This window comes from Sebastes fasciatus, chromosome 11, assembly GCF_043250625.1.
Source record: "Sebastes fasciatus isolate fSebFas1 chromosome 11, fSebFas1.pri, whole genome shotgun sequence".
Classification (NCBI taxonomy): domain Eukaryota; kingdom Metazoa; phylum Chordata; class Actinopteri; order Perciformes; family Sebastidae; genus Sebastes; species Sebastes fasciatus.
The window spans coordinates 36,040,270-36,068,255 of record NC_133805.1 but is presented as its reverse complement, the minus strand read 5'-3'; the positions used below and the strand labels follow the sequence as shown (position 1 = coordinate 36,068,255).

The 27,986-nt window shown below is 41.5% G+C and overlaps 1 protein-coding gene across 1 annotated transcript; it reads right to left on the bottom strand.

Annotated features, from left to right (window-relative positions):
- Positions 1-105: 105 nt before the first annotated feature.
- LOC141777814 (dual specificity protein phosphatase CDC14AB-like) lies at positions 106-26,797 on the bottom strand. Its single transcript, XM_074652401.1, has 14 exons — positions 26,266-26,797; positions 22,946-23,036; positions 17,494-17,569; positions 17,146-17,238; positions 16,963-17,042; positions 14,882-14,948; positions 14,390-14,452; positions 13,454-13,541; positions 13,022-13,252; positions 10,031-10,169; positions 5,388-5,616; positions 5,106-5,197; positions 2,631-2,771; positions 106-548 (listed from the first exon to the last, which is right to left on the bottom strand). The coding sequence occupies exons 1-14, from the start codon at positions 26,309-26,311 to the stop codon at positions 500-502; spliced, it is 1,485 nt and encodes a 494-aa protein (XP_074508502.1). The 5' UTR covers positions 26,312-26,797; the 3' UTR covers positions 106-499.
- Positions 26,798-27,986: the final 1,189 nt, after the last annotated feature.

The window sequence follows — 27,986 nt, the reverse complement described above, 5'->3', positions numbered from 1 at the left end:
ATTCTTAGTTTTAAGCTGATTATACACCAATGAATATTATATTTAATTTCTGCTAATAGATCCCACAAAATGTTGCACACTGTTCCTTTAAGTAAAGGATCTGAGTACTTCCGTACGGATGTGTTTCAGCGTACTAGTACTGTACGTAGATTTGTCAATAACCACTTTATTAATTAAACTTAGTTCATCATTGTTAATTACCTGTATGTGAAATTACAATATTTTCCACAATTTTGTGTGTTTTACGTTCCAACATATAATTTCTTCATTATCTACCGGAGACATAGAGATTCATTTTGGTGTCAATGTTAAAGAAATATAAGTGTTTCCTTACTTTGAATTGAGTCTACAAAACTATTGGTTATGTGAATCCCTACAATTACTTTGTTAGACAAATAACTAAACCATTTGTCAAGGTTGATAAAATGTTTGAGGCATAGATAACCGCAGCATGTTGGTGTTCCGGTTTTTGACCTCATCAGTCAACATGACTGTGAAGTCAGTGAATGGCAGCAGGCCTGGTGCTGAACAGACTGAGGCTGAAGGGACTGAGGAAGAGAGACAGAGAGGAATAGGATTTAGACTTCTTTCATTTTATTGACTCTTGCCATTGAGGTTCTGTCCTTTATATAAAAAGGGGAAAAAAAGTTTGGAAACTTGTGTTTGGTGGATTATTTCTCTGTTGTTACAATGCTAATTGGCATTGTATTTTAAATGGTTGGAAAGCCTGTTTATTTACCTTCACAATGATGTCCAACTTGTAAGGATCATGCATTTGTGGGATGAGCAGCACAGCTGATTATGTGGGTAGCGCCCAAGAAAAATGTTCCAAAATGCTCTGCCAATGGTAAACAGTGTATTCTCATAAGGCTACCAGGAAGCCTGCAATGACTGCCCTTCACCGTCAGGCCCGTTTGCGCTGGTGTCGACAACACAGACAATGGAACCTGAACATGTGGGGGAATGTCATGTTCAGTGATGAGTCCAGGTTCTGTCTGCGAATGTTGGATGGCAGGGTCAAAGTATGGAGACGACGTGAAGAACGCTATGCTGATTGTTGCACCGATTGTGTCATGGTGTGGGGGAGGGGAGGGGGGGGGGGGGGGGGGGGGGGCAGCATCTCCCTCACTGGCAAAACAAGGCTCGTCATCATTGAAGGCCATCTCAATGCAGTGAGATATCGGGATGAGATTCTGCAGCCAGTGGTGATCCCATATCTCCACAATCTGGGATCTAACTTCATCCTCCAAGAAACAACGCTCGCCCCCACAGAGCCAGGGTTATCACAGACTACCTCCACAATGTGGGAGTAGAGAGAATGGAACGGCCTGCCAAGAGTCCACACCTCAACCCAATTCAACACTTGTGGGATCAGCTTGGGCGTGCTGTACGTGTTAGAGAGACCAACACAACCACGCTGGCTGACCTGCAACTAATCCTGGTTGAGGAATGGAACGCCATCCCACAGCAACGTGTGACCAGGTTGGTGACCAGCATGAGGAGGAGGTGCCAGGCTGTTGTGGCTGCGTATGGATCTTCCACCACTACTGAGGCTCCTGACATATTGTATTAAATGAATTAAGTGTAAAATAGCCAATATGTCTTGTTTGTTTCTTGTTACTGATAGAGAGTTCAATCATCCAATCCACCAAACAACTCAAAACAAGAGTCAGTACCAACCGGAGAATACACTGTTTACCATTGACGGAGCATTTTGGCAAATTTTTCTTGGGCGCTACCCACATAATCAGCTGTGCTGCTCATCCCACAAATGCATGATCCGTACAAGTTGGACATCATTGTGAAGGTAAATAAACAGGCTTTTCAACCATGTAAATAAACAAGTTTCCAAACTTTTTTTCCCCAGTTTATTTAATCTGGAGGATGACATAAGAAACCAGAATGGCACTCGGAGAGCGCAGACCTCCGCCAAGCTGCCCGAGTACGATAGCCCACCCTCTCCGTTCAGCTTGCGCAATCATCAACGTGTATTCGTGTTTATGTTGAGATCAGCTGTACGTGCCGGAGCATCGTAAAACACTTCATTCAAACTGGACAGAAACAAAATGAAACTCACCTAAACCGTTGTCGTTTACTCTTACTTTGTGTGCTCTGGTCCAACTCAACTGTGATTTCACTGAGTTTAATGTGAAAGAACGCCAAATCTCTCTATCTCTCTCTGAAGGAAAGAGGCGGTGTGACGCGTCATGAACGCGTCATCAGTTACACTGCACATGTCTTAAAGCCTGTGGTGTAAATGCACAGGCTGAGAGGAGTTATTAAAAAAAAATCCCGAAGCTGGATCGTGATCCGGATCGTCACCAAAATCGAAAGGATTGTTCATTGTGCCACCACCCACCCCTCCAAAACATTTCATTCAAATCCATCACGGACTTTTGGAGTAATCCTGATAACAGACAAACCAACAACCCAACCCCGGTGAAAACATAACTTCCTTCCTAGGCTTTCAGCCTTGGCGGAGGTAATCATACTTATGTCTGCACAATGGAGTTGGCACAGTTACACAGTCAGTTACTTGTTTCAGCTTATTGACCTGTTATTGCAGTATAGTTTTGATCCATTGCATTTCAAAAGTGCATTTTACATGGAACAAGAATATGGACACTCACCTCTTGATCTGCGTGGCGAAGGAGGACGAGCTTCTTACCAGCTTCTTAGAAGAGGAGAAAGAGGAAGAGAAGGAGTTTGGGACTTTAGGGGACTTAGGGGGTGGGAGAATGGAGCAGTCAGAGGCCTCGGACAGGTTTAACCTGAATAAGAAACACAAAGGACATTGGGCCTCATTAACCATCCGTTCTTAAGAAGAAATTACTTCTTAAAACCCACTTACGCATTTTTGAAGATTCTGACATTCACCATTTTTTTCTTATTTTTGATTTGTTCTTAGGTAAGAACACAGCTGGACGAGTTCTATGTTAACGGCTCGACGCACGCCACGCCACGGCACGGCACGGCATGGGGAGGGGGTTGAGAACGAGGGTGCTGTAATGTATCGATGTGTTCACTTCCTGCTAAATCAGTACCTAATATCGACGATGAGAGCGAATCATGGAGCAGCCTTTCTGTTAGAATGTCATGGTGGATCTGGTTGTTTACTAATGCACGATAATGAGTACTGCTAAAACCATGCTCATCGCACTAACTGAGTGCTAAGTAAAAAAGGCTGTTAGCGAATAAGAACAATAAGACTGTCGCTGTGTTAACAGGCTAAATATTCATTTTCTATACACTGTGAATCAATAACATGCGGTAGCACATCTGCCGTATGCACCACTGTCATCGTCATCAGTTTATCGGCCCCGAGCAGAAAATAAATTAATAACAACAATAGTAGTTCAGAACATACTCATCACATTATGTTCTCAACACACCAGATGCCACTCAGCAGCCCTTTCTGTCAGATCAGGGCTGAGCATCAGCTGGTTCAGGTGTGCTGGAGCAGAGGGAACTGGAGCAGGTAGGGGGTCTGGGGGCCTGGGGGTCTGGAGGTCTGGGGGTCTGGGGGCCTGGGGGTCTGGAGGTGTGGGGGTCTGGAGGTCTGGGGGTCTGGAGGTCTGGGGGTCTGGGGGTCTGGAGGTCTGGGAGTCTGGGGGTCTGGAGGTCTGGGGGTCTGGAGGCCTGGGGGTCTGGAGGTCTGGGGGCCTGGAGGTCTGGAGGTCTGGGGGTCTGGAGGTCTGGGGGTCTGGGGGACTGGGGGCCTGGGGGTCTGGAGGTCTGGGGGTCTGGGGGTCTGGAGCTGGGAACCCAGGGTCTATGCTATCGGCTAGAATAAATAGAATTAGTGAAACATTATTTAAAAGTTTTCTGAATCTGCTCATTTGATTTACAGAATATGATTTTACATTGCAAACATTGCCAGAAGAATTCAATATTCAAAGGCTGTGATATGTGTACATAATAACATTATTATTTAACTATAGCAAATTTAGTTTTTAAGCTTTTTGGGCATTATCTATAGTAATTATAATGGTCCAAAATGATGTCAAATTGCATAGTTTTAGGTCAAAAACATTCAAATTTTCTTGGTGGAGGGCTCCCAAACCCCCACCCCAAATTTATACCGGCCCTTAGCTTGTGATGTTTGGGAGTTTTTTAATTGAAAAGACTTGTGTTGCCACTGTGCACACAGGCCTACTTGGCTCAGTGTCCTAGCTTTGTCTTGACATATTGTTGACGTATTGTCTTATAATGATGAGATTCATATGCTGTTGACTGATCAGGACTTGCTAATTAGGATCAACTGGCACACGCCTTCATTTTATGAGGACAATAGGATTTACCATTATAAGAACACAGGTACCAACAATTCTGCAGTTTAAGAAGACGTCATGAGTCTGACGTCGACTTTTCTTTGTACCTTTCTGAAGAACAAATATAAGAAAAAAATTGAATGACTTGAACTTAAACTGAATGAGGCCCAATCAACTGATTAGATCATATGTATGTTTGATAATTATCATTCATCTGAGCCTGCTGGCTTTGGAGAGAGCATAAGTTTCACTTTCAGTTCAGTTCCTGTCAGAAAGGAGGAGGAAAGGGCTGTCTGACGGCAAGACAAAGAGGAAAAATATTCTAAATATAGCGTACACTTGAACGGATATCAATTTTTTAAGGTGGGACTTTCTTTTAGGTAGCTGCACTACGTTTTTCTGCCGTCCCCGTCCACAGCACTGTCCTGCTTTGCTCCAGTACTCCTGTCTGTGTCTCGATGCTGGGGGCACGCCGGCCGTCATCTACCCTAGGTACTACACCTACTATGGATATGTACCTCATACAACCCCACTTTAAAACACCCAAACAATCCCTCTAAGATGAACTTTACCCTTATGAGTAAAGAGACACACACTGACTTGATTTTGTCACTTCGGAGGACATTGCATTGCAATCACTGGAGTATTTCTGAGAGTTAGATGAGAAGATATTATATTTTATATCGGTACTGATCTTCTCATCTAACTCTTGGAAAGAAAGTGAACAAGTGTATTTCTCAAAATGGCAAACTTCCTTTAACCATAACGACTACATAACCCCATCCCTAACCTTAACCCTATGTTAACCAAAGCCATGTTATCATCAGGTTGTACCTTGAGGAGGAGGAGGCTGATCTAGGTGGTCGTCTTCCTTTCAGCGCTCTCAGTTTGTCTCCCTGAGTTAGACTGCCTTCCTGGCCATCCTTCTACACACATGTACACACGGAAAGAGTGAGAGGGAGTAGGCTATCATCAGTATGAACAGAAAGCATGTTTCAAATTGGAAAAAAAAAAAGTATCATCAAATGAATCACATTGTAAATATAAACCACACTGTTTCTAGTTTTAAATACAGCAATCCTCATTTTCAAAGGAGCTATAATAAACATGGCTGACCTCATCCAAGCTGTGTGATTTGTAAAGGGTGGTGTTGATTGACAGGTCATCCACGCGGGAGAGTAGGCGGGACATGGCTTCCTGTTTCCCTCCCTCAGAGTCAGGGCTGTGAAGCTGCTGCTGCTGTTGACGCTGTTGCTGTAGCTGCTGCCGTCGACTCAGTCTCTGCTGAAGGAGCTTCTGTTTGGAGCGATGGACGTCACCCTGGACCCACAAACTGTGCTGTCTCCTACACACACGCACACACACAAGGAACAGACAACTCTGTACATTGGTCTGTCAAGTTTTTGAGTCCGGTATGAATGCTGGTCGAAAGTCATTTCTGAGCACAATAATTGATGACAAATATCAAATGCAGAACAGTCTCCTACATCAGGTTTCATGTTGCACCAAGACAAATCACTGAGTAAAGGAGATTCTTATGGAAGGAAGCAAATATCTTACTACACACTTGCCTCATTTGTTAGTTTGTTATTTCTTCCAGTCATTTATTCGCAATACAACAAATTGACCATACTATGGAGCCCCCCTAGACCCCTGGGAGAACATTTTATTAACTCATTCCCACAAGTTAGTAACTCGAGGGAACAAGTTACTTCATAGAGCACTTCCTCCAGTCATTCCTGACAGTCAAGTCATTGACTTTGGTAAGGTTAGAAAGATATTGACTGATTCAAACTTCCTGGATCAATAACTCATAACCGAAGCGTTGTTAGAATGGTTGTACTCAGGCCAGCCATTAGGAATTATGGGCAGGGGGACAGATTTTCGAAATTGGGCCCCTCATCCACCCCGAATCCAAGTCGCCCAGTTTCATATGATACCATTATCTTCACTCCAACTTAAAAAATGAGCCCCCTAGTGGGTTTTATTTGCCAGTCTGCCTAGCTCCTCATCTTTGTACGTTCAGCTTCGCCTGTCATACCTGCTGCTTCTCCAAAAGTTTTTTAATTGCCTCTCGGACCTTTTCATTTTCTTGATCTCTCTGTACTCTGGCTTTTATTTTGTTGAGCCCCCGATCAGGACTTTCCACAAGGATATGGAGTAGAAAGCCAGGGGGAAACAGTAGCCAGCTAGGGGGGTCCGGGGGCATGCCCCCCTGGAGATTTTTTTTTATAATAGCCCAATTTTGGTGACCTCTGCTACATTCTAATGCTACTATTCCATCATATACACTGATCTTAATTATTATATATTTTAATGAGTTTGCCTGTCTGATTGTAAACATGTAGCTAGTGAATCCAATGTTTCCCGTTAATTATGCCCGCCACAGTTTCATAATGAACCGACAATAGTTTTATATTTCTCCACGGGTCAGTCGGTCGGTCGGCCGCTCAGTCTGTCCGGAAGATTCAACTCGGCGGGTGAATGACGACCGCTCGCCCGGTGTGGAAGGATCCCCGTCGGACCTCTCCTGGCGCATTTCCTCCGTGCGGTGCGCACCCCTCACAGCTTTCCGGGTCCAGTTTCGACCGAACCATTTTCACAATAACAGCGGGGGGGGTGGGGGTATGAGATGATAAAGATGAAGGGTGTTTTAATGATACCAATATATTTATTTATCATAATATATTTAACTTTTACTGTCAGTGATATAGGTCAGTAAGTAAAGTGTTGTTTTTGATCCCATTTAAGGGTCAACCATAGACCTTTGCATTGGCCCCCCCTGGCCTTGGGCCCGGGAACAGCTGTACCCTTTGCCCCCGCCTGACGGGGGGCCTGGTTGTACTACAACATTTAGTTTGGAAAAATATGATTTTGCATAATTCTTTTGAAATTTTAATAGAAAAATATTCAATAACTTCAATATAATGCAGTTTGGTACCATCAAAATCATGTAACACATCTATGGTCTTTTCCTGATTATACTTATTAAACTAATTAAGACATTTGGTGGCACTACACTTTATAAAAGTGAAGTTATTGAATATTTTTCCCATTAAAAATTCACCAAAATTATGCAAAGCATATTTTTCCAAACTAAGTGTTGTAGTACAACTATGAGGAGACCATTGATGTGTGAAGTAATTTTGGTGGTACTACACTGTATAACAGTGAAGTTATTGAATATTTTTTATAGCATCTCTTTTCGGCGTTGCACTTTGTAGACGGTCCCTGACCACTCGTCTCACAGCCGGCTGCACATAGAGACCGATGTAATGTGTCCAGCTCGGAGGACTAAAGGCTCGTTGTGGTATAAATGAGTTTGTAGCTCGTTGTCTACCTCACTGCGGTTAGAAAGAGCCCTGGTTGGTGTTTGAACTACATTTCTGTTATGAGTTATTAATCCAGGAAGTTGGAATCTGTCAATACTTTACCGAAGTCAATGACTTGACCGTCAGGAGTGACTGGAGGAAGTGCTCTATGAAGTAACTCGTGCCCTCGAGTTACTAACTTGAGGGAACAAGTTCATACAATTTTCTCATACAGTACCGTACAGTTATGAAAGTGGTTAAATAAAACAAAATCATTATATCAAAAATGAAACAAAATAAAAATGTAATATTTTCTGACCGAAAAAACAAAGTTGTTGGCTGAAGCCTGAGCTGATCGTGCCAACGTTTAATTATTAGCTAAATAAGATTTAACAGTGAACAGGACCACAAGTCTACAGCTATGCTAACAGCTATGCTAACAGCTCTGTGAGGCTGTGCTTCAGCACTGAGAAGCTATGTAATGAAGGCTAATGTCAGCATGCTAATAACATGCTCACGCTGACAATGCTAGCAATGTATGACAATGTACAGTGCAGTGTTTATCATGTTAGTTAAGCATGTTGGCCTCCCATTTTACCAGAAAGGATATTACATATGGAATCATAGTGGAGGATAAGAAAACTGAATTTCTGTTGAATATTTAAATTTTCTTTTCTTTTTTTTTTAAATCAAAAAACATATCAAGACACAACTTTATTGGCGTTTTCTATGAGAACCAGCACTACGCTACAAATCACTGAAGTATATGGGGAAAAAAGCAGCAAAAAACTGTTCTTGTTTTTTTGTCTTTTATAGGTTATAATTCTGTTTACACTGTGCTCCGTTTTCTAAAGAGCTTATTACTGATGATGTATCACGTACCATATTGTTGCATTTTCTACTTCAATAAAGAAATGAATTAAACTTTTATAAGAAAGTTTGGCATGTTAGCACGCTGATTGGCGCTATAGCCAAACGTACAGCTGAGGCTGATGGGAACGACATGAGGTATTTAGTCATAATAAATCCAAAAAGTATTGGACAGATTCATATTTGGACCTGATGATGGTTCTAGATGAGTCAGGATATCAACATTACTACAAGTCATCCTTTGTGGACCATGAATGTGTTTCAGCAATCCATTTAATAGTTTAGATATTTCAATAAAAACTAATAATGTTGGCATGCTCATTATCAACATATGGCAGTTAAAGGATAGACTGGTGTTATTATATATGTTTGTCATTGTCAACAAATCCCATGAAAAGACTAAAGCCAACAATGAGTCTCTCTCTTAAAGGAGCAACATGTAGCACTGACAGCTAGCATTTCAAATGGGTACTGCAGTCCACATTGAAAACATTAGAGCCGTGGCCCGTCTGCTGCTCCGGTGTGACTGATCACAGTTAACGTGTGTTAGCATCACGTCGTTAGTATCAAGCCGTTAGCCACTGGCCACCGGCGGTAGCTGGAATCACTTCAGCCGCTGTGTGTCTCAAATACTCGCTGCCTTGATAACCAGCTGCACACGGACCACAGACAGATGTGCTGAGGCTTTTCAGGTCGGTAGGATCTAACGTTAACATTACTGTATCTCTGTGGTTTGTTTTGCTTGTTTCCATGGCTGCACAATTTCTTTCATATGTGCCAACAGTGTGTATGGAATGGAAATGTCAAAGGAGAACATACTGGCTGTAGCATTGTTGTTGGAGAAGCCAGTATTTCAATTCAGCATGTTTCCTTAATCTCTGATGACATATCATGGTAATTTTATGATTTATTACAGTAAATATATTACACGTTGGTCCTTTAAAAAGTCACAGTAATTTTCTAAAACGGCCAGGACGAAATAGGACGAAAACAGGACGAAATAGTGCATTTGTTACGGTCTATTTTTAGTGGGGGATTAATCCACAATCTGTGAGAATTTATGGCACCAGGACGGTGAATGTGGGATTGAGGCAAAATAAACTACAGTGTGTGTGTTCATGGTGATGAAAGAACGTGTCACCCAGTGACACCATGTGGTAGTTTTTTGGACAACACTGGAGCTCTATGGCACAGAGGAATAAGACATCAGGCTTAGACTTGTTGGTTTGGGTCATTTTGTGGATGTATTGACAGCAGAAATCATACAGTATAAAAATTCACCAGCCCTATCTTTTAATCTCAAACTATAGCTGAGACTGACAGCAATTCATTTTGATGTATACTATCATAAAGTGGAAATTTAGACCTCTTGGTGCTGCTGTAAAAAAGTTATGTCATATCATAAGGATTCATCCTCTCCGGACTCTATGATCATACAAAATTCTATAACGATCCATCCAACAGCTATCGATGCATTACACTCTGGACCAAAAGAACTAGTACAGAATTCTCTAAAATGAAAAGCCGTCTCACCACAGTCTTTTACACTGTGGAGCCACAACTGAGCCTGAAACTCACCCCTCTAAGAAGTTCTGCTGAGAACCGATGATGGATCCCGGCCGGCAAATTCTGATCCATGCAATAGCCTCAGCTGCAGTGAACCGGAAGTGCTTCATCAGGTAGCAGCCAATCAATGTGCCTGTACGGCCCAGGCCAGCTGGGAGTAGATGAAATGTTTAAGAAGAGAAGGTTACGAGATACAAGCTTGAAACAAATGAAAAAATGTAACATCTGGAATTGCAACACACTCTATATATACAGTATATATACGATATATATATATATTATATATATATTTATTGTATTATTTTCTGCCAGATGCAATGTCTTTGACTGTGACCAAAACATCAGTACTGTAGAGGTAGTCTTTAAAGTTATCAATGTATTCCTTTGGTACCCTCTGTACTTGCTGTTTCAACATTGCTGCACCTCAGCTAATGGAAACCAGATGTGCTGTGAGGCCCTCTCGCCCTGGACACATGTGTGTGGACATCACACATTACATGGAGACAGGTCTGGACTGGGACAAAAAATCGGCCCTGGCATTTTGGCCCAGACTGGCCCTATCACCGGCCATTTGTGCTGTGTGTACCACGTTTTGTTGAAGGCTCTCTCATACTTGCCAACCTTGAGACCTAAAGATTAGTGAGGATTTCAAAACCAAAGCGAGGGGTCTGGGAGTCCTCCCCACGAAAAGTGTGAGTTTCAGAGACTTTGTTTCCTGAATTCTGGTGACTTTAAAACAATGAAAATAACAAAATAATAAGTACACTGCAACAGCACTTTAATGTTAAACTTCTAATTTTACCTTTAAATCTCATGAAAGAAGACTGAATAATTCGTCCCTCTGGCATAAACTTTGCATGTGAATATCTAGCATAAACTAATAATCATCAGTTATAATTATTTTTTTTGCCCCTGCTGTCTCTTTTTTTCTACAGTGCCAGAAACAGGCTAAAACAAGTAAAAAGTAAATTTGACAGTCTTATCGGACCTATCACATTCAGACTCTGATGGGGGGGGCCAGTGCCAGCCCCGGCCCCCACTTTGGCCCCGCCCCTGGCATACACACATAAGCAGACAGACAGACACACAGAGAGAGATGGATAGTAAACAGAAGGGGATCAGAAGAAACAGATAAATGCTCTTCTGATGTGAACAGCCAGGCTTCAACTCGTGCAGAGATTAATAGCGCGGTGCTCCCGTTCACTACGGCAAACCCGCTGGCTCTGCGCCGTTATGTATTACCATTATGAATCTCCCAGTGAACCTGATATGGAGAGGGCAGAGGAGAGCCGGCAGCTTGTGAGAAGCTCCGGTACGCCTGAAAAAATCATCACGGTACACCAAGGAGGAAAATGAGTAAAATACTGCGTACCGCTACGTAGCGGTCCGCTTCGAGCACTGCTCATCTCTCATGACATGTTGAGCCAGGCAGCCCAGAACTGCTTACCGCTAACTCTACACTCCCTCCCTCATCTCTCTCCCTCTCTTTCACTGTGGCCGCCCGGCACAGAGCAATTGGGCCAGCCCAGTGAAAAATTAAGGAAAAGAAATGGGCAGATTTACCTGTTTTATGGGCCCAAAAAAGAAAAAAGAAAAAGACATACGTCGGCCCAAAAGGACGTCGGCCCACTGGGAAAACGCCCGGTATGCCAGATGGCCATTCCAGCCATGCATTGAGAGAGCATGCAGGTTTCATGTTGCGACGGCCCATTGTTCCCAGCCTATGATACCGAGGCTCATGACTCATTCTCTCTCTCTCTCTCTCTCTCTATCTCTCTCTCTCTCTCTCTCTTCCCCGCAGACACCATCGCCGGCCATCATCCAGCATGACCGGTTTGGTGGTGGGTCAGTGATGGTCTGGGGAGGCATACTGTATCCTTGGAGGATCACAGACCTCCATGTCATAGCCAACGGTACCCTGATCCAGGTCTGGGAGGAGACCCCCCAGGACACCATCCGGTGACTCATCAGGAGCATGCCCAGATGTTGTGGGAGTGTATACAGACAGGCGGGGGCCGTACCCACTACTGAGTCCCATGATGAGCTGGATCAGCCTGATTTACATTCTTTACTTTAAGGGTGTGATTTTGAATCCAGCCGTCAGTGGTTGATGATTTTGGTTTCCATTGACTGTTGTTACGTCATTTTGTTTTCAACAATAAAGATCAGTAAAGATTTTACACTTGAATAATTCGTTCATCAAGATCTGCTGTGTGATTTAAGAGTTCCCTTAATGTTTTTGAGCAGAGTACATTTTACAACGCGCACACACCATTTACACCCTCCATGCACACCTTACACTACAGATACTACTAATATTCACACTCCATACCTTTTTGATCCTCTGTTCTGCATATTTTACTCTCTGTTGTTAAATAAATTACTTGATTTAAACGATACCACGGTGTGTCTCCATATTTGTGGTGGCCCTGAGAGCCAGGTTGTAACAGTGTTAAAACCTTGTGAGGTCTAAGACATTTTCGGGTTCCAGGCTAACGACAACAACAACTGCTTTCAACACGGATAAATGGATCTTACAGAACACTTTCATTGTTGGATTTATTACTTTTATGAAGTCTCTGAAAAAACACTGTTGTTCCAAGCTGGATGACAGAATACGATCCTGACCCCCGTTAGAAAGCAGCTGCCAGTTAGAGTAAGTCTCTACATGTTCTGGAGATATTCTAAAAATAGTAACTAGAGGGCTTTTCTGTGGTATAGGACCACAGGGGGTTATTGCCTGATCAGCGCATGTTCTATGCTGATTGGTCAGAATGTCAACCAATGGAAATCAACCAACGCAAAAGGGCTTATTTGTCTTTGAGAAATGTACATGAGCTGTATAATATCTTCTTTTGGGGAGATATTCCTCTTTGACTTCTGGTGTATATTTATATTCTTAACTTCTTAACTTCAATCTCAGTGTTTTGTGTGTTTATTCAAAGTGTCTTAAGTTTTACAGAACAATTCTCCATAAGAACACACACAGAAATCCACTCCTACCTTTACAGTGCACGGCCACAGCCCCTTCAGTACTTTCACACACGTGCAGGAAGCGCCTGATGATGAGGTCAGAGGGTGTGGTCCCATCCAGGAAGAAGAGGTCATGGTGCTCAAATCCTGCATCCTCAAACCGCCTGCTGTCATACAACTTCCTGTTTAAACGGACTACAGCTGTGACGTCATTTTGGCGAAAGTATGCAAAGTATGCCTCTGGTGCGTGGAGAGGATAACCTGGAAATACAATTGTTGCATTTTCTTAGCTGTGAATTATTGCAGTTTGAAGTAATAACATGAAACATTTCCATTCAAATACTGTGTACCAGACTAATACAACAACCAATAATTCAACGGTATATACAACTCTTTCACAGTTCTCTGGGAACCTTACAAAGTCCGCAGGGTGGTCCCTGTTTGGAGTGGAATCTGACTCACCATTCTCTATCTTACTGTGAGGGTGAGGACTGCTGAATGCCAGAATTTTCCCTGGAATGATCCAGTTTATATCCCCGTTCTCGACTCGCTATAAACACAGAGAGGAAAGATGGAGATGCAGTGTGTGACTGAGGTACTCCAACTACAGTGTGTGTAACATTACAGGCAACATAACAGGATATGTGCCCTGGAAATTTTCCCTTCACTCATTTATAGCACGCTGCCAGAAACTTTTTGTGTTCAGTATAGTAAATCCAACAGATTTCCCTTCATTCCAGTCTCACGTTAAAATGTGTACTGTAACAGCTACGTTGGTCCACAGCGCAAAATGTATTAGTTTCATAACAACGGCTCTAAAAATTGTGAGATGTCTACAGTTTTTTTTTGCTTGTTCTTTTCTATTGGCCTGCATCCATGTCAGGTGTCTTTTTCAAAGATGTTTTTTTTTTTTTTTTAATATTACTTTGTTTATTTCACTCTTATTATTATAACCTCATTTTTGGGTATTTTTATTCTTCTGTGTTGCGTTTTGTGGAAGCAAATGCATTCTTTGTATTAGGATTTATCCTTGCATTGTAAAAATCTGGATTTTGGTCTCTGTTGCTTCAATTCTGTCCATTCATTTTTAGAAATCTGTTTCCAAGAACAGTACTAAATCGCTGGAATAGAACTTTAATTTGTGCTGGGGTAGAAGTATTTATTGTAATGATCCGAGCCAAACCAAGTACTTTTCCCTGACCTAAATACATTAGTGAGCAGGTGATGTTAGCCCCCCCAGGGGGTAACATCACCAGTGTCTCAACACAAATAAAGAAGGTTGTTCAGTCATTCAGTCATGTTCTTCATTTATTTATTATCCTTAATCATGTCTTTTAACTGTAACACAACTGGCTCTGTGTGAGTTGATGAGAGTTATTATTGTCTGTGTACCCTCACCTCATAATGTTCATATTCCTCCACATCGAAACTCTCAAAGTCAAAGAAACCATGCTGTAATGCCTGGAGGAGAGAGAGGGGGGGGAGAGAGAGGGTGGGGTGAGAGAGAGAGAGAGAGGGAGGGGGGGAGAGAGAGAGGGAGGGAGAGGGGAAAAGAGAGTGAGAGGGAAAGAGAGAGAGAGAGAGAGAGAGAGAGAGAGTGAGAGAGAGAGAGAGGGAAAGAGAGAGAGGGGGGGGGGGAGAGAGGAACAGTTGAACTCTGACCTCCAAAGGGAACACAGATCACTTGTTTTCAGGGCAGCTGTTGGGTTTCTTTTCAAAATATCTTCCATCAGTCATCATATGATGTAACAACAGAGGGTTAGGTATTGTCCTCAGATGACGACTGGATGAAGTTTAGCTGACTCAGTGTTGACGTCTCTGTTAGAGAGTCTGAGTGCACGAGGGTACAGGAAGTGCTGCGCTTCTGTTGTTGTTGAGGTTGTTGTTTACCTTGTGGATTCCTTGTAAGCAGTCGAGGATAGTAAGGTTGAAGGAGCACTCTCCCACTGCTGCATCCCTGTGGGACACACACACACACACACACACATGTGTTAAAATGAGCTCGCCAAATCTTGACATTAGTGGATGGACAGAAAAGAAAGACGTGATATTTATACTTTTTGCATTTGTATTTTAGTGCAATATGAATACATGTAATTATAGAAGTTTTACTATATAATTTGAAGTTTGCTTTTTGGGAAATGTGCTTATTTGCTTTCTTGCTAAGAGTGAGATGAGAACTTTGGGCCTCATTCACCAATAAATTCCTGAGTTTGTTCTTAAATTTGTTCTTCAGAAAGGTCCAAAGAAAGGTTTACGTCAGATTCACGACGTGTTGCAGCATAATTGTTGGTACTTGTGTTCTTATAATGGTGAATCCTATTGTCCTCATAAAATGAAGGCGTGTGCCAGTTGATACTAATTAGCAGGTAAACGTCCTGCCAACCCCCATAAAAGGCCATGAGACTGCAGGGCCGTGTGCACACAGAAATGGAAAAGAAAAGTTGAATGAAGTCAAGAGTGCCCAAATGAAAGTCTAAAGAGGCCAAAGTTTATAATATTTGGTAATCTGCAAATCAATAATCAGGTCAAACATTATGATAAATGATGTTGAAATAGAAAGAGTGTATGAAAATACATTTCTGGGCATGATAAGTAAGGGATGATGTACAGCGAGCAGATCATTGTTGTGAAAGAATCCTCGACAGGGCAATGCTGCACTACGACTACGTTGTCATGGGGGTATGATCATTTTGGTACCCCGTTATTATTATTAAATATTGATAATTTTATTAATATTAACGTTGCTGATATTAATAATTATCTTTACTAATTACCTGACCTGCTCATGTCCCCAACACATATCAGCACGTAGATTCTGTTCTTAAGAACAAATCCCAAATAAGAAAACACTGGTGAAAACTGAGTAAGTGGGTTTGAAGAAGAAAGAAAAGGCCCACGGTACCACTTTCATATCTGTGTGTTAAAGGCCCAGTGTGTAGGAATTTGGGGCTCTATGTGCTGAAATGGAATATAGTATTAATATGTTTTCATTAGAGCATAAACATCTGAAACTAAGAACTGTTTTCATGAGCTTAGAATGAGTCCTTCATTTCTACATAGTCCTCCATGTTGCGCCTCCATGTTGCTCCTCCATGTTGCTCCTCCATGTTGCTCCTCCATGTTGCTCCTCCATGTTTCTACAGTAGCCCAGAACAGACAAACCAAACTCTGGCTCTAGAGAGAGACTTTTATGTTTTTACATTACCTGAAGGCCACCGTAGTTCTCCGATACGCTAGGGAGGGAGCATTGAGCGGAGGGGTATTCAGTTGGTTGCAATCTGCAACCTCACGGCTAGATGCCACTAAATTCTACACACTGGTCCTTAAAATATGAAGTGACTGCCAGCAGCCAATTATCTTAGCTTAGCATAAAGACTGGAAACAGGCAAAAAGTTAGCCTGGCTCTATTTAAAGAGAACTAGAATTACCGCCTTGCGGTTTTATGCATCCGCCAACCAGTGTCAGTTTACATCCATGTCTGTCCAAAATGTCATCACTTCATCATTTTATCCTGTCAGACATTTGTGTGAAATTGTCATAATTAGCATATGAATCCTTGAGTTATGGCCAAAAATGTGTTTTGTGAGGTCACAGTAACCTTCGACCACCAAAATAATTTAATCAGTTCATCCTTGAGTCCAAGTGGATCTTTGTGCCAAATTTGAAGAAATTCATTCATGAATTTGTTCCTGAGATATCACGAGGATGGGATGGACACAAGGTCACAGTCACCTTGACCTTTGACCACCACAATTAAATCAGTTCATCTTTTAGTGCAAGTGTACGTTTCGGCCAAATTTTAAGAAATTGAGATGTGTGTGTGTGTGTGTGTGTGTGTGTGTGTGTGTGTGTGTGTGTGTGTGTGTGTGTGTGTGTGTGTGTGTGTGTGTGTGTGTGCGTGTGTGTGTGTGCGTGTGTGTGCGTGTGTGTGCGTGTGTGTGTGTGTGTGTGTGTGTGTCTAGGCCTACCTGAACGGTAGGTAGCCTGTGTTGTTTCCTGAGATCAGAGTCCTGTAGGCTTCTTCTGGACTTCTTTTCAAATAGATGACCTGTAGGGAGGTTATACTGCATTATTAATAATGGACAGAGGGGCAGACAGATACAGTACAAGGATGAGTAGAAGGATAAATGGACAAATAAAGAGATATTTACAGAATAGGCACCGATGAGAAGAGTAGCATTTGCTCTCTTCTTCTGGTCATAGCTGGTGTAGTGGACCAGTTTCTTTTTAGACATTGTGAAGGACTGAAACAGAGTCAGTAACAACAACACAACAGCACAAATGATTTAATGTCCACACAATGTAGACTATGACTTCACATCACATCACATCACATCACATCACATCACATCACATCACATCACATCACATCACATCACATCACATCACATCACATCACATCACATCACATCACATCAGCCTAAGAAAGTGGCTAAACTCTCTTCCACCTTAAATCTCTATTACAGGTATGTTACAGTGCAGAGTTCTGTCTCTGTTACCTTGAGCTTCTTGTTGATTTTGCAGCAGTATCTGTACAGCATGGCCAGGTTGTGAGGCCCAAAGTCTGCATAGAAACTGCAACACACAGAGAAACAGATGAATGTGTCATCCACTGCACATCTGCCCTTCAAATAAAAACGATTTATTATTTCATGTATTACAGTTTTTCTCAATTGTTTACACACAAATACTGGTACTTGACACACAATGACCACAACATGTAACTCATGCACCAACCCCCTGAACCAATTCTGCTAAACTACAAGCACAATTCCTGCTTTACACTCAAATTGCAGTTCTAAAACACACTTTTTTCAAAACACTACACACAATTCTCTGCATTTGGCACAATTTTCATGAAGAAAATCTCGTTTTCACAAGGAACACACTGTCATTCAAAATTCTAAAGTCAATTGCCCTACTATGCACACTGACTCATCACATGGGCAAACACCTGTCACACAGTGTTACAATTAGCAATCATGGAAAGTGTATGACCGAAATCCACAAACACGTATACCCCTTCTCCAAGCTTTGGAAGACGCATGTGGAGATATAGCAGTTGATGCTTTTCATGGCTGGATTCGACATGCTAAGCGATATTTCCCCCGCTGCTTGGCCAGGGAAAACATTGCTTGTGATGTGGATGAGGTGCTGTGGCCAGACCGAAACAGAAGAGAGGATGCAGCATAGTTTTTTTTTTCGTTTTTTTTTTTACTGTAACTGTATACAGTAAATTCTTCTGTTGTTTTGTATGTAGACCACTGTATGTGCAACTTTGTGTTGGTTGGGATGTACACTGTGTACATTGTTTTTGTGGGGAAAATAAAATATATTTGTTACCGTGTATTTGTGTGTTCTGAGTATAAAAACAATATTCTAAAATATTTTACAACACACTTATGTATGTACTGTCTGTAGTAAGTGTAACACTGAACAAAAAAAAGGCCTAAGTCATTATGGTGAATGGAGAAGAAGTGTTTTCCATTCATCATAGTGTTTTACATTGAGCACATCAGTGTTCAACTGGTTCTTATAAATGTCTATTCATATGATGGTTTGTGTGTGTCATTTGAAAACAAAATACCATTTTGAGAAGAAATAACATTGTTTTGAATGTAAAGTTTCATTTTGCAGGAGAATTGAGGGGTTTTGCCCATTGTGTGTGTGTTTTTTGATTTGTGTGTAGAGTTCTGAGACTATGAGGCATGCTTTCAGAAAATGTGTGTAAACAATCGAGAAAAACTGTACATTGAAATAATAATAGTGTAGACAAATGTTAATATGTGTAAAGGAAAGCTTATCTGACATGGCATCCTGGGTATGTGTGTCTGAATTAAACTTCACAAAATAAAACTCTATTATTAAAGCTCTAATAAAGCTATTACTGCCCTTAGACATCCTAAAATGAGCTTAACATAGGAAGACGAGACTGTGCCTTGTTTCCTTTTCTTTTAAAAAATGGAAAATTATTTTTTTGTTTTTTCTATTTTACTGTTACTCCAAGAACAGGAGAAGGGTCGACAACAAAAGCAACCAGCGCTACCACTGAGTACACTTCTGTAATATTTCTGGGAATTTGAGTGTTAACTGTTGTGAAGATGAGTTTACGTGTTAGGCTTTGTTCAGGTTGATTTTTGACTAAATATCGAACTGTCTGAATGTGTTTTCTGTATTTGCAGCGTGTTTTTTTTTTTTTTTTCTATTTGCAGTGTGTTTCAGTATTTGGTTATATTTTCTGTACCTGCAGCACTGTATTTGGCTGAGTTTTATTGAGCTATGATCCGGCTAAAAACAACAGGCCTACATGAACCTGTATAGTTTCTGTCCAACCCCGACCCGAGCCCGGACCACGGCAGCAGTTCGGGGCCCAAGCTCGATTAAAAACCTGAATTTCCACTGTAAAAAAAGTAAATAAAAGAAAATATAGGCTAGATTAAAACATTTATTATGTCAACTAAAGTTTTTTTCAGTGCAGTAACAGACATTTGTGACACAATCTCCGACATGTGTCTTCTCCAGGTGCACGCCTCCCTTTGTGTGCACTGCAGCAAGCAGGACAGCAAACAGTTATTTGACCGCAGTGGAAGTATTGTTTTTTAAAAGACTAAATGCCAACAAATATGGATTGAAGTAGAATATTTCATTAGATAAAATTCACATGTTGTGAATTTTGGAAATGATTACATCTTTTTTCAAAAAAGTTTGACTTTTGGACTTTACAACACTCTGGAGTTATTGGAAATGTTTGGATCACATGAGTCGGACACAATCCTACTGGATCCACCACTGGAATCTAATACTACAAATACTATAATAGACTATTATTCACTACGGAGCCTGCTTGTAACCAGTACCGGCAATGTTATCTTCTCTTCAGGTGTCTCACCTACTGTGTGGAGAACCGTATAGTTTAAATGAAGCCTGCATATAAGCCATATTCAGTGAAACATGAGAGCGAAGGATATTATTGATCGCGATGCGCCAATAGACTGTATATAGGAAGTGGACTTAGTGGACATAGTGACCGTGACATCACCTACTAGTTTGTGGACTGCCTTTTTGAAGCCTCGAGTTCGCCGTTTTGGCCAACATATTCTCACTCCCAACTCGTCAGATAGCCTACCGCCGTTTAGTCAGTGCCCCCTCGGCATCAGAGACTAATGTACAGGGTATCCCTCTCGTGTTACTTTTGGACAGACGAGGAATGGCATGTCAATATACGCTCGTTACATGCATAGTGTCCTTTCAAAATAGTTTTCACAGGAAGTCAGATTTAAGCAATACAACCACTTAGTAGGGTTAGGAAATGGTTGTGGTTGACTTTAATTTCACTGAATAGTGACTTACGATACTAAACAAGTCACGTGACTAAAGAGTGACTTGACAAAATAAGTCAACGTTACATTAAGTTTCACACGGGACACAAACAGAGGTCTCCTGGTTGAAAGTCTCGTGTTTGTTTGACCCATCCACCACCACTCCAGCCGCCATTAGCGGATTCTCGCGCTATTAACACCTCGCCACTTGCTCTGACTGTCGAATAACGCCGCGGGTGGGTCTGCATTGGAGAACGCATGGTTTGTCACACTGTTGCTAATGGGTGCCTCCGTGCGTCGGATTCCGATGCCGACGAGTTTAACGAGTTGGGAGTGAGAACGGGTTGTTATGTTTTCACAGGCGTTGGTTTGTTGGTTGGTTTGTTTGTTGGTTTGTTTGTTTGTTAGTTTGTTTGTTGGTTGGTTGGTTTGTTTATTGGTTTGTTTGTTGGTTGGTTTGTTGGTCTGTTTGTTTGTTGGTTTGTTTGTTAGTTGGTTTGTTTGTTGGTTTGCTTTGTTGGTCGGTTTGTTGGTTGGTTTGTTTGTTTGTTTGTTTGTTTGTTGGTTTGTTTGTTGGTTGGTTGGTTGGTTTGTTGGTTGGTTTGTTGGTTGGTTTGTTTGTTGGTTTGTCCGTTTGGACGATAATTCCAAAAGTTCGAAATGGATTTGAATGAAATTTGGAGGGGTGGGGTGTGGCACAATGAACAGTCCATTCGATTTTGTTGGCTATCCGGATCGTGGTCCGGCTTCAGGTATTTTTTTTAATAACTCTGCTTAGCCTGTGCATTAACACCACAGGCCACCACAGGGGGGCAGCGACGTACATGAAACCTGCCTTGGCGGAGGTCTGCACTTCCAGTTTACTAAAAGAACATCATGCTGTATTGAAGAAGACTTGACACTAGCGATTGAGACCATAAACTAATTTTTACAATGTTTACTGAGGTAATAAATCAAGTGAGAAGTAGGCTCATTTTCTCACAGACTTCTATACAACCAGAGGAGTCGCCCCCTGCTGGCTCTTAGAGAGAATTCGGTTTAAGGCTCTTCCTCATCGGCTTCACTTCTCAGACCTGTAGGTTGACCACTGGGTGCACCACTTCAGAATGAATATAGGGGAAACAGTAATTAGTGTAACCTAATCTTTATCTGCAACTATGCAGAAATATTGTGTTTAAACAGAATGAATAGACATTCAAAAAGAAAAAAACAGCCCATGTTGATTTATATTTGAATGTCAATGTTATGAAGCTCTGTACTGAACCTGACCTGATTCAAGCCTGGGGGAGTTTTGAAAAATGACAACTACACATTTGAGTAAACAAGACTAGGTCTAAGCCTATGGCTGAACCATGAATGGGCAATGTGCTAAGTTATTAAACTAAAATTGTTACTCGGATGGTCAGCGGTGATTATAATGTGAATTCCTGGATATTAACTGTTCATCTGCAATTTTCTGTGATGGTCCCAGTAATTTGTGTTCTCAAAGTGTACTGAAGTAGCATATTACATGACATGGTTGAGCTAAGTTTGAGTCAAATAATCGAGGTATCAAATAATCAAATTGAATTTAATAAATTCAACAATACAATCATGCTATTTTCAACATGTTGTTGTTCTGGATTACTCATTAACTCATCATTAACGTGTTATTTTCCTATTTCAGTCACTGTTGCTATATGTGTGTTAATGTCCCAACCAAACTGTACACCATACAAGTGCCACGTTTGAAGTACCATATAAGAACCACTGAATTTTCCACAACATAATCCTGCAAATGTTTCACATTGTTAGCAAATGACAGGATTCTGTCCACTGAAACGCTACAGATCTTTTTAATTTGAAAAGGATACAGGAAGTGTTGAGCTTGTATTATAAAACATTTAACAGGACAAACGGGAGCAGTTCAGAAAAGAAGGAAGCGTCATACTAAGATATGACCCATTTTACAAATCAAACAGAGTGAATTAGAAATAAAGGCCTGTATCTAACGTAAGCCCGTTTAAAATAAAGGCCTGGTACCCACTACCACTCTTTTACAATTTACAACAATGGTTATTTTTCAGTGACAGTTCAGGTATCCCTACAACCCCTGTCTTGCACTCTCATTGACTGTAGCTCCCTGACAGACTCCCCGATAGGTCCACATATTTAGCCTGCTACATTTCTAGAATGTGTCTGCAATGCATCAGCGAGTCTCTTGGCTTGCGTCTTTGAACATTCTACACATACAGTAGCATGCTGCCGCCGCAGACGCCGATTTTCCTCTGATCAGGGGCCTTTGTCTGGGAGCTAGGCATTACAAAGCTATTCATGGTAAAAAAAATAGTTATTTTATCTTTTAAATTTGAATTACGGAAATTATAATCTCCAATCATAGGACTTTTTGTGTATTGTTTATCTGAATTGTTAAAACTCTGTGTTGCTGCTATTCTTGGCCAGGTCTCCCTTGTAAAAGAGATCTTTGATCAATAACATATTGATTCATTATCCATTCGTTACTGTTTTGATGCACTGCTGTGTACCAGACCCGGAAAGAAGTATTTCTGTTCCACTGCCTTGCATCGTGGATAATCTCTGGAACTGACTGAGTGATGTTCATTTGATCCAGCTGCTTATCACAGAGGCTTACCTCTCATATATGAACTCCTCATCCATGCTGAAGTAGTGTGTGTTGGCTGTATTCTTTGGTTTGACAGGTAGAGTGGCAAAGTACAGCCGATCTGTACAAGCAAACACACACACACACAGACAGGAGGACAAGCAGACAGAAATACTGCGTTATGATAGTTCAGGTGGACACAGACAGACAGTTTTGGTTTCATGTCAGGGACACAGAGTAGAACCAAGCACGCCATGCTGTTCAAAAAGCACCAGATCACATACAGAAAGAGATAATAGTGAAACTTCTAATACATTCTTCTTGTACATTAAATTAAGAAAGTATGTTATTACTACTAAAACTACTATTTGTCGTTTTGACCACTGGAACCTGAAGGATCTCTGGAACAGATCCCAGCGTGCAGCTCGTACAGCGAAGAAGGAAAAAGCGGGGCCATGTTTATGGTTGTGTTTCTGAGGAGCTGGGCATAATACTGGATTAAAAAGCCTATGTGACCAAGTCACAAAGTGGACAGAGTGCCAAGGTCACATGTGGGGCTAGGAACCCAAAAAACAGGCACAACCTGGCAACTCAAAAGTTGTTCTTATTCTTAAGTCACGATACCAGAAATTTAGTAGTCAATACCAATACGAGCGAAATTACACGATTTTCTATATCAGATACCACGGTAAAAAACAAGTCCACTCCTATCTTAACGTTTGCATACTGTTTTTTTTTGTTATGATAATCCTCTCTCTATTATCTATTTTATATTGCTGTGAAAATATCTCCTTCATAAAACTGGATTTATTCAAATTTCTCGCCAAAACTTTTACATGATTACATTTGAACATATCAGTGGTTATCACTGTCGCCTCTCAGCAAGAGGGTCGCCGGTTCAAACCCGGCTTGGGTTCCTTCTGTGTGGAGTTAGCATGTTCTCCCCGTGTTAGCGTGGGTTTTCTTCGGGTTCTCCGGTTTCCTTCCACAGTCCAATGACATGCCGGTTAGGTTCATTGTTGACTCCAGCGTCGGCGTTAGGGGTGGGCCTTGTGGGTCCAGACCCGTTCAAATAGGTCACTGTGCCCCCCCTCAGCTGAATTCTGTCCTGACAAAAAAACTAAACCGAAATACTTTTAGAGCTAGAAGTAAAATGAAGTCATACAGTTTGGTAATGAAAGGACATAACACTGCACTACTAGCCTATAAAACACCCCCCTCCCTAAGCCAATTAAAAACAACTAGCATATCAGCATTGTATGACCAGCCAATCAATTACAGGGTTGGGTTCAACTTGTAGTTACGTTACAGAGACGTCACCTCACGTTAGGTAGGTGGCTCTATTGTGGACATTTTCTTGGCGGTAAACAAGGCTAACTAGCTAACAATGTGCGTCGTTCAATTAATATGGATATAAGAAAGTGGTTTGGAACAGCAAACACGTCAGTAAAAGGTCATGGCAGTGACAACCCAGCTCACGCTAATGATTCAGCTAATATTAGCTCAACTGCACCTGAACCTGACACAGAGACAAGCTGCAGCGATGGAGCTAACGTTAGCATTGAGGATGCTGATGCTGCAGGGCCCAGCCCCAGCGCCGCCGGGCCAACGTGAAGCGGCTGATGGAGACTGATATTTGCCCCGATGATTTGAGAGCGGATGGACCTATGCAAGTAAGACTTGAGAAGTAACCCTCATGTCTCTTTGGAACTAAAAGGAGGTCATTCATCGGGAGTGGCTTGAATATTCTATACAGCGGGATGCTGCTTGTTACCCGTGCAGAATATTTCGCTCTTCTCAGTCCAGATGTGGTCCTGCTTTCACTAGCAAAGGCTATACGGACTGGAAACACGCAGTGGAGGCTAACAAGGGACTTAACAGACACGGGACATCCAAGGAACATTTGGTCTGTTTCAGTCAGTGGAAAGAAAGAGAGCAGCGTGTAGAGAAAGGGAAACAAATCAGATCAGCTCCAGATAAATCGGTACTATGTTTCTAGTATTGTTGATGTCATGGAGGTTCTAGTTTCTAACCAGTTGTCTCTACGGGGTAAATTAGATGCTTTTGATGATGTGTCAGAGGGAGGAAGCGGGCTATTTCTATCCCTATTTGACTTCAACTTAAGGACAGACCCACAGTTGGCCCAAATTTTGAAGTCGATTGCAAAAATATTAGCATATGAAATACTTAAAGTACCAAACATAAAAGTACACATTATGCAGAATAATGTATATTATTGGATTATACTTATTGATGCATTAATGTGTTCATCACTTGCAGCTGGTAAAGGTGGAGCTCATTTTAATGACTTTATATTCTGGGGGACTCCTGGTCTGATTAGGAGAGACGGCATTCATCCTACTTTGGATGGAGCGGATCTCTTATGCAGAAATCTGACCAAGATTGTTAGTGGACCAAATCCATGACAAACCAGAGGTCAGACCAGGAAGCAGAGCTTCCTCCTCAGCGTGGACGGTCAGAAGCTCCCGCACCTCGATGTCTCGCCACATATCCGTGTTGTTCTGAAATCATTCCTGCTGCCGTCGCTCCGTTTGTTTATGAACCACGGCGACCACCGACCTGTGACAGTTACGTCACGGACTGTGAGCGCTCATTTACAACCGAATAGGTTTGTCCCGCCCTGTTTGTTAGCGACCCTGGTCCGTTCAATTCACATGGAAATAGACCCTGGTCCGACCCTGGTCTGACCCACCTCATGACCCGGGTCGCAAAGGCGAGTCGATCAACGCGGGTTAACCCTTTCATACACACAACCAACCCTGGTTGAGTCCTTGGTGTGAAAGGGGTATAAATGTCCCGTAGGTGTGAATGTAAGTGTGAATGGTTGTCTGTCTCTATATGTCAGTCCTGTGATAGTCTGGAGACCTTTCAAGGGTGTACCCCCCCGCCTTCACCCAATGTCAGCTGGGATCAGCTCCAGCGCCCCCCTGGAAGTGGTTACAGATAATTTAATAGAGCCTGAACGCATCATAATATAAATCAGTGGCTCCTCCTGGTAACTAGCTCTTGCCCTGCTGGTTTCAACATGGATTTGTTGCTCACAGAGCAGAATTATCAACAGTGAGTTTACTGCGTCCCAAACAGTCTACGGTACTGTCAGGTATCCACATGTTTACATATGACGTTGGTATCAGAGTAGAGTAATGTAATGTATATATTAAAAATCATATTTTGCAATGGAAGTCTCGATGTTCATTTCTTATAGTTATTATTATTTTTATCCTCACAGGATGTAGGTATAGGCTATTAGCGATATGTGTGTTCAACAGGGTTTACAGTTTATTGATTATTACTCATTATGAAATACCATAAATGAATGTGTAACTTACCTTTAATAAATTCTGACGTATCACACGGTTCATATTCCTCTGCCATTTGACTCACTAAGAAGTGATTCTTGTAATAACCTCCGTTTTAGATTGCTTTCAAATATAAATAGTCTTCTGTTCCAGTCTATATCAAATTGTGAATATTTTTTTCTTATCTCACTTGAGATGTGTCCAGAAAATCAGGATTTCTTTATAAAATGTCTTATATCCTACCAGGTGTGTTATTCAGCTTCGATGAGCCTGCCATACTTGGAGTCAAAAAAGTCCAACTCTAAACTCTATTGTAAAAGTCACAGTAACTCTTTTACAGACCAACTGTTGAGCTACAGTTCACGGCTATGCTCACAACTGAGGAGGCGATCCACGAGTAAAAAGTCTTGGAAGTGAAATAAAAGCCCAGCCGTTCATCTCCTCTCCCTCAGACGCCTGTTGACTGTTTTAATGGAATAGTTTCCCTCTAGTGATTGATCCATGTCTTTAAAACATCTCCCGGAATATTCCAGCAAACAGTCGGAGAGCTGAAGACACCAAACCGTCCAGAGTCAGAGTGAACGCTAATCTCTCTGCTGCTCTGCACATGCTCCGTTAGTGGCTCTATACATACACACACACACACACACACACACACACATTGGTAGGCACGTTGCCAAAGCCTTAGAGTAATCCCTGGTTTACTGTAATGTAAATTTACATAATAAAAGTACTTATATTCCCATACGGTAAACTACTTATATTCCCATGCCTTCTGTGCCTGCAGAACTCATATCATATTTTATGGTATATAAAAAATCCAGTTATTGTTTCACCGTATTAGTTTCCAATACAGTTAGATTTACTATAATAACACTTGTCCTACAGTGTATCTTAAGGTCACTTTAAGGTCATTTCTAATAGCAAACACTGCAGATGGACTTCTCTGGCCTGAGGAATGTAGATTGCTCCTGTCACCCAAGGGTGCGGAGCCAAATGGTGCCAAATGTCTGAGCTCCCTGACTGACTGGCTGAGCCAACTAAATCTACACTTACATCACACAGTTCAAGTGTTTGACATGGTGTTGATACAGTAGGTGTTTAGTTGGTTATGAAAGGATCAATATGTAGTATATTTACTGTAATAAATCATAAAATGACCATGATATGTCATCAGAGATTAAGGAAACATGATGAATTGAAATACTGGCTTCTCCTTTGACTGCATTTTCTTCTACGGTAGCTCCACCAGCAAGTTGACATTTTTGCCTTTTAGTGAAATATTTCAACAATTGATGACTATTATATTTAATACAGGCATTCATGGTGCCTAGAGGATGACTTCTAATTAGATGATGATCCCCTAACTTGCTCTGTAGCGCCACCATCAGGTTAAAGTATTCACTTATTTTATGAAATATCCATTCTCTAAACATAACATTTACAGGATGGATTGCCACAACATTTGGTACATTCATAGTCCACAGAAGATGAATCCTAATTACTTTGGTATTTCGCTGACTTTTCCTCTAGCGCCACCACGAGGTTGACATTTGCAGTTTTGAATGAAATATCTAAACTATTGGATGCATTGACATGAAATTAAGTACAGACATTCATGTTCCCATTAGGATGAATTATAATCACATCGGTGATCTCTGACTCAGTTCAAAAATGTTATTGGTTTATGATTAAAAATACATAAACTAATGACATTGCCATCAACCTCCGCTGTACATGTTTAGTGCTAC